The sequence below is a fragment of the Poecilia latipinna genome, unplaced genomic scaffold (assembly GCF_001443285.1).
Source record: "Poecilia latipinna isolate Pla-1442-1.1 unplaced genomic scaffold, P_latipinna-1.0 Scaffold1713, whole genome shotgun sequence".
Classification (NCBI taxonomy): domain Eukaryota; kingdom Metazoa; phylum Chordata; class Actinopteri; order Cyprinodontiformes; family Poeciliidae; genus Poecilia; species Poecilia latipinna.
This window is the reverse complement of record NW_015114329.1, coordinates 233096-239819: the sequence shown is the minus strand read 5'-3', so window position 1 is coordinate 239819 and position 6724 is coordinate 233096. Positions and strand designations below refer to the sequence as shown.

The following is a 6724-nucleotide window of genomic DNA, read 5'->3' as shown; positions in this document are numbered from 1 at the left end:
ATGCACAATCTTACTTCCTTCTCTTCCTCTACCTCTCCTCTCTCTCCCTCTCTGTTCAGAGATTAAAACAAGGCTGATCCCCATATGACCAAAGGCTTTAATCTCTTTCCAATTCAAGGACCAGCACCATTTAAACAACAACAAAAAAAAACAACTCAGCAGAAGCTGCACTAAAACTTTTGCACCTCTTGGGTTTACATTTTGTGCAAACTATCAGGTTAATTAAATTCTAATGTTATTGAAAAGTTCATTTCTGCACAGTGGCGCAGTTTGTAGCGCTTGCCTTGGTTCCTGGGTTCGATTCCCAGCCCTGGGTCTTTCTGCATGGAGGTTTAATTTTCTCCCTGTTCATGTGTGGATTCTTGGGTTTCCTGCTTCCTAACAGTCCAAAGACATGACTTTCAGGTTGTTTGGTCTCTCTAAATTCTCCTGAAGTGTGCAAGTGTGTGTGCACGACTGTGTCTGTGTTGGCCTGTGATGGACTGGCGACCTGCCCAGGCTGACCCCGCCTCTCACCTGTTGACCGCTAGAGACAGAAATAGACATGCAGTTGACAAACTTGCAATGACTGTGTGATTCTGTGTTGTCAATATTGACCTAAATCCCTGAAATTATTTTATGACACCTAAGTCTACGAGGGAAAGAAGCTGTCCTGAAAGCAAAGTGGGGTTCCAACCAGAAACTAGCATTGTCTACATTACATTTTCCTGGGTCTGAATGTGTTCTTCCTGACATGAAACAGATCATGTTCAATATTTTGTTATTCTTTCATCTTTAAAGATGATTGAAAAGAAATCTTCATAAGTCACACATGGAAATTGTTTTTGAATTCGGATGGATTGTGTAGGACAGTGTAATGTGGCCATTGTGCATAGAAAAATAAAAAGGAGGAGTAAATGTCCACCAACAACCTCAGAAAATTTTAGAATAATCCCAGACATGTAAAAAAAAAAAAAAAAAAACTTGGACATTTCTGAGTTCCAAAAGTTGAAAATATGCTAGGGGGAAAAAAATATCAAAACTTTCTCAGGTTTTGAAAAAAAAATGGACTTTTCAAGTTCTAAAAAAATTCTGAGATTAACCTCAAAGTGTCTGAGCATTTTTATTTTATTCATTCATTTATTTATCTTGGTGGAAATTTACTCATTTTTGTCGATCAACAATAGAAATAATTGTAGACAGATATTTTTCATGCCTTCCTAAAAAAAGAAATTCTGACTTCAATCTAAGAATTCTGTTAATTTTGAGAATAATCTGAAGAAAAAGTCAGGATTCTGAGATTAAAGTCAAATTTTTTAAAAAAAACTGAGTTCCCCATTCCCCCTTTTTTTCAGTGGCGTCTTAATAATAATCCGTTTACTGTGATGAAAAATGCCATAGAACTTCAGCAATATTTTTGTGGCGCTGTTCTGCTCCAGGACTCTAGAGGGCGATAGCTTACTGTGTGTGTGAAGCGCCTGGGAGAAAATGCAGACACGTCATGTCCTTTATCCTGTGAGCAGCTGTCATGTCAGCAGATTCAGTATTTCTGTGTCTCCAGATATAATTCAGAGTTCATTTTGGCCTAGCAGCTTTGATTCAGCCTGACGCAGGTTAGTGCGGAGTCATTAGGCTAACAGGAGCTAACTCAACCGTCTGCTAGCTCAGATCAGCTTCACTCTGCGAGGACACTCTGTTAGCTCACCGTGATGTTGTGTCTGTGTGTAGGAGGAGAGCCTGGCGATGGAGCTGCAGCAGGCTGTGAACGGAGCCGAGGAGGTGGCTGTAGATGTTCAGGTCACTGATTTACTGAACGCCCTGATCGCCTGGAAGGTCCCGGATGATCTGTTCACCGTCAGCAGTCTGAAGGTAACAAGTGGCTGAAATCTTACCGGGTTTTCCTTCCATGATCAAACTATGCAGCATACACCGAAGTGGAAGGAAATGATGCATGGCTTTGGGGCGTTTTTGCCACTTATAAAGTAGAAAATAAATTCCACCTGCTTGTAATTTAATTTCATATTGAGCTCAGATGTTTGTTAGAGAGCTGCAGAGATCTGAATCGTCCTTATTCGCCAAGATTGTGTGCAAACAAAGAACGCTTTCAACGTACAGATATTGTACAGTATAAACTTTAGAGGAAGTAAAAGGATTAAAGGATCTGTTTGTGTGTGTTGTACAGCCACTTCACTTTTATTTAAATAAAAACTCAAAATAATAAAGGCGGTGGTAACCTAAATCTGCTTACTTTGTTTCAGATCAGAGTATCTGACTGCCCAGGTCGTAAGATGTTTATTAGCGAGGCAGCCTGAAAAAAGAAACTTTTATTGTTTTTGAAACCACTGCTTGTTAGAGTTGACCTGAAGGTAAAAGTCTGTGTCCAGGATGTGTGGAGTCTGCGGAGATGACTCCACATCTCTGCAGATGTGGAGTGTCTTTGCAGAAAGTGTCTAATCATTAGAACCAAATTATTTAATTCTGTATTTTATTCAATAAAATTGAATAAAATAAATAAGATACAGAGGTCTGCAACATTTACAATCCTAAGAGCCATAATTGCTTCCCGTCCAGCTAAATAACTTTAGAGCCGCAAATGTTACCTGACTTACCTGTTCTTTAAAGGATGACTTAAATTTTTGACAAATGTCTACTTAAGGATTTTTTTAATTTTTCTAGATTGCTGTTTTATTTTTTTTATATTTAGATTTTATAATAAAGATAAACATAAAACCTTAGCAGAAAAGAAGGTGGATATGTTTCCTTCTGTGGGATGTTGAAATTTATGGACAATTAAAAAATGCTATATAGTTTCCAACTTAATGTCAAAAAGATCTAAAACAATATCACTGGCACTTTTAGTGTCATTCTGTTGTGGGAAATTTATTTATGACATAAAAAAACTTTGTATTAAATTTACATTTAAAACACTAGTTGATTCCTTATCATTTTAAGCTAGAGTTATTAATACCAAGGACTCATGGAATCTCTCTATTAATGTATTGGTCAGTAACATGACAGAAGAGTTGAGGGTGAAATAATTGAAAGGATTTGAGGATAAGCTACAGAAGCTTGTCTGTTCATTCTTATTTCATTGTCCTCCCTGTTATATATATATTTTCCAGGCCAGCTTTGAGTCCCTGTTCCGTTCATTTGACCCAGAAGTTCAGTTCCAGTATTTCCGGTCGTTTCGACGGGTCAGGATCAGCTTCAGAGACGCTCTGGCAGCAGCTGAGGCGAGGCTCAGGCTGCACAAGACGGACTTCAACGGGAAAGAGATGAGACTGTACTTTCCTCAGGTAATGCTTGTGTTCCAGGCTGGAAGGGCTTCCACATTTCTGAACAGTTTGCTGAATAAAAAGAGAATGTGTTTAAGAAATTAGCTAGACAGCAACTTTTAGCAGTATTTTAGAGAATTGTAGGCTTCTGGTAATCTGTTTAACCTTTTTAACTTTCAATAATGTTTGATATTTGAAATATATTGATCTGTGAAACTAAAAGCTGTTGATCAGGCTGGTTTGTTCACCTGTTTTTTCATTTTTATTTGCTATAGTCTGTCCACATTGGGAGTCCTCGTCTGGAGCCTCCAAAGCCAGAGAAGCAGTTCCTTATCTCCCCTCCTGCCTCCCCTCCGGTCGGCTGGGAACAGTCTCAGGATGCCACTCCAGTCATCAACTACGACCTGCTGTGTGCCATCTCCAAACTTGGACCAGGTACAGAACTCAGCTTCCCCTTCAATTTTAATGAAGGACCTGAACTGGGACACCTAACACTACTAGCAGTAGTCACAAGCATCAGCCTATCCATTTGAAAAGAACTGTCTTTTTAAATCTTCATCTCATAAGCTGGACAGTGTGTCACTCCTGGATCCTGGGAACCAGTAGGTTTCTCTGGGAAATCTTGTCAACCCCAGTGGGAGAGGCACCAGGCAGTCCACCATTTAAAAAATGTTAAAAGGAAATTTGAAAATATGACCAGGAATGTATGTTAGTGGAAAAAAAAATACTGACTTGATTTAAACATCAACTATAAAAATACAATTAAAATAAATATCAATCTTATGCACTTCAATTAAATCCTAACTGAATTATCAAGCTATCTTAAAACAAGCTATGTAATGCTGGTCACATTTAAAATAAAATTAATTAAAAGAAATACTAACCAAGATGGACAGTAATGAGTATTTGAATGCTTAACTAAATATTCTTAGGGTACAAAATCCAAGTATTTGTTATTAAATCGTTTTGTATTTTCCTAAATCCCAACATTTTTAGTAATGTTGCTGGTTGTGATTGGTTTTTAATTGTCAAATTGAATTTGCAAAGAAAATTCAGACTGACTAAAAAACACTGAGACTTTGTAAAAAGAAAATGTCCAGCGTTTATCCATGGTTTATCTGTGGCTTGTTGCTTCATTCACAGGTGGCTACAGAGTTCAGATAATTAAAATAAAAAAAGACACCTGACCTCAGACGTCCGTTGCTCTTTCTGCAATTTCACTAAAGATGCTCTTTAGATATCTTTTCGATTGCTGTTATTGGTGTATGTAAAATAATATTTGAAATAAATAAACAAACAACCTTAGCCTGGTGGTGGGCAAGCAAAGCCTGGCAGCCTACCAGGCTTGTAGCACACTGTGACAAACCCTGCATTGTGTTTCCACATATTTATTATGTTATTGTTGCTAACCTGTGCTCCTTTTCTGTGCTACCTCCCCTGCAGGAGAGAAGTATGAGCTTCACACGGCCACGCCCACTACCCCCAGTGTGGTCGTCCATGTGTGTGAGGATGAGCATGCTGACAGTTCGGCGGCTCCCGACAGTGACCAGGAGGACAAGCCCTGTCCCCCACGGCCGAAGATCATCCAGACTCGCCGCCCCGACTTCACCCCCCGGGTGGAGCAGTGAACAGTGACCACAGCAGAGTGCAAAGTTTTATCATGAAGTCATTGGTCAAGAGCTGACCACGCTCTCACAAAGATTCTTCGACGGTTTGGGGGATTTAAGAGTGCCCTCTAGGGAGCGAAGGTATCCTGGCGAGGGGCGTGTCTTCTAAGATGGAGACAGAAAACTAGCTGCTGATTGGACTCTTGTCCAATGGGAACTACATTATGAGAGTTTCCTGTTAGAACCAATTGTGCTTAGCCATCAGGTGATATTTAGTGTTTGGGTTTGAGGGCTGAAGGAAATGTTACCGTTGCATCATTGTAAAATCTCCCTCACTTTGTCCTCATCCAGCTTGCCTGATTCTCCACTTTGGTGAAATCCAGTGTTAAATCAGGCCCAGCCTAAATCATCCATTCACTTTATTCTATGGTTGCTTTAATTTCCAATATGAACAAAGTGTTGGTCAGGTGACTGGAACTGAAGGAGCGAATTCTTGCTGCTGATGAACTCTTTTGTTCTGCTTTGCCAGATGACTTTGCTACTTTTTCATCTGAAGACTGAGCTTCACATATCTGCTCTGCTGAACCAAGCAGGCACCCATACTTCCTCTGGCAGCATTTCCTTGTGCAACAGAAAGCCAAGCGGGGGTGGCCTCTTTCCAGATGGATGTATTTAGTCTTGGTAGGCTGGAAAATTCAGGCTCCAGAAAGCTTGTTTTGTTTCTGCTGGGATTTTGTGTGAGATCATTGTATGAATGTTTCCTGCAGCGTCACAGCATGGTAAAGTATTTGCACCTTCTGATCTTTCAGTTTCACTTTTAGTAAAAATAAAAACAGAGGAGGGAGAACAAAGTATGTCGTAGTTTGTTTTGAAAAGTTTTTTTTCTTTATCATTATTATTATTATTATTATTATTACTATTACTGTGGTTGGACCTGGACAGAATGTGGAGAAGCTTAGGGGGGTGTGAATACTTTTTTTGACTGTGTGTTTCCTGCTCTAACTGTTGACATGTAACATGTAACTGAAAACACACGTTTGCACAGATTTAGTCAGGGTGTGCAGACCTGATGTACCCGTCTTGTCTTCAGCATTGCTTTATGAATGGCCATAACCACCAGGTTGTCTAATAGCTTCTCAAAATATGTTTATTAATGACAGAGATCACACTCTGTAGGGAATGTTATTTTCTTTGTTTAAAAAGTGATAGTGATTACTGCCTATATAAATGCTGATCACTTGACACAGCTGACAATGTTATATATGTGCAAGTTACAGGGGGCTCTGGATTAGCAGCACTGTGAGAAAACATGTCTACATGTGAACCCTGCACAAGGCTCTGTGTCTCTTTTTTGGTTTAGTCCTGGTACATTTATATTGATAAATATAACTTACTGTTTGTGGAACAACAATAAATAGAACTTTGAGAAACTTCTTGTATTATCTCAGCATTTGGTGATTATAGGCATATATATGATTATTTTTATACAAATCTGCTGGATCCAAACAGACAGCTGTTTTTTTACATCTTTCTTACAACTAGCTGTTTTTAAAGCCTGACTGGTAGAAACATCATCTTTTTATCATGTTTTCTATTTACACTTTGGAAAAGGAATCAAAACTAGAAACCTGAATATGGAAAAACAGAACTTCATTCCAGGTGGGAAGCCTGGAATGATTTGCACACCATCAGTTGTGTGCAAAGTGCAAGTAAATCTACTTGGTCAGACTTCTCAAATTTGCCCTGTTGATACTTGACTTCAGCAATTCCTGACTGATTTTTCCATGATTGGGTTTAAGATGGGAGCAAGTGTTCAGTTGGGATCCAAATTTGAATGTTTTCACCATTTGTCCAGTGAACCAG

The 6724-nt window shown here is 39.1% G+C and overlaps 1 protein-coding gene across 2 annotated transcripts; it reads left to right on the top strand.

Annotated features, from left to right (window-relative positions):
- Positions 1-1454: 1454 nt before the first annotated feature.
- LOC106964744 (calcipressin-1-like) lies at positions 1455-6295 on the top strand. Of its 2 annotated transcripts, none has more exons than XM_015060422.1 (5): positions 1455-1592; positions 1708-1848; positions 3102-3275; positions 3530-3689; positions 4698-6295. In XM_015060422.1, the coding sequence occupies exons 2-5, from the start codon at positions 1723-1725 to the stop codon at positions 4880-4882; spliced, it is 645 nt and encodes a 214-aa protein (XP_014915908.1). In that variant the 5' UTR covers positions 1455-1592; positions 1708-1722; the 3' UTR covers positions 4883-6295. The 2 variants fall into 2 exon arrangements, with proteins under 2 accessions (XP_014915908.1, XP_014915907.1); XM_015060421.1 differs by having other exon boundaries at positions 1455-1661; positions 1716-1848.
- The last annotated feature ends 429 nt before the right edge of the window (positions 6296-6724 follow it).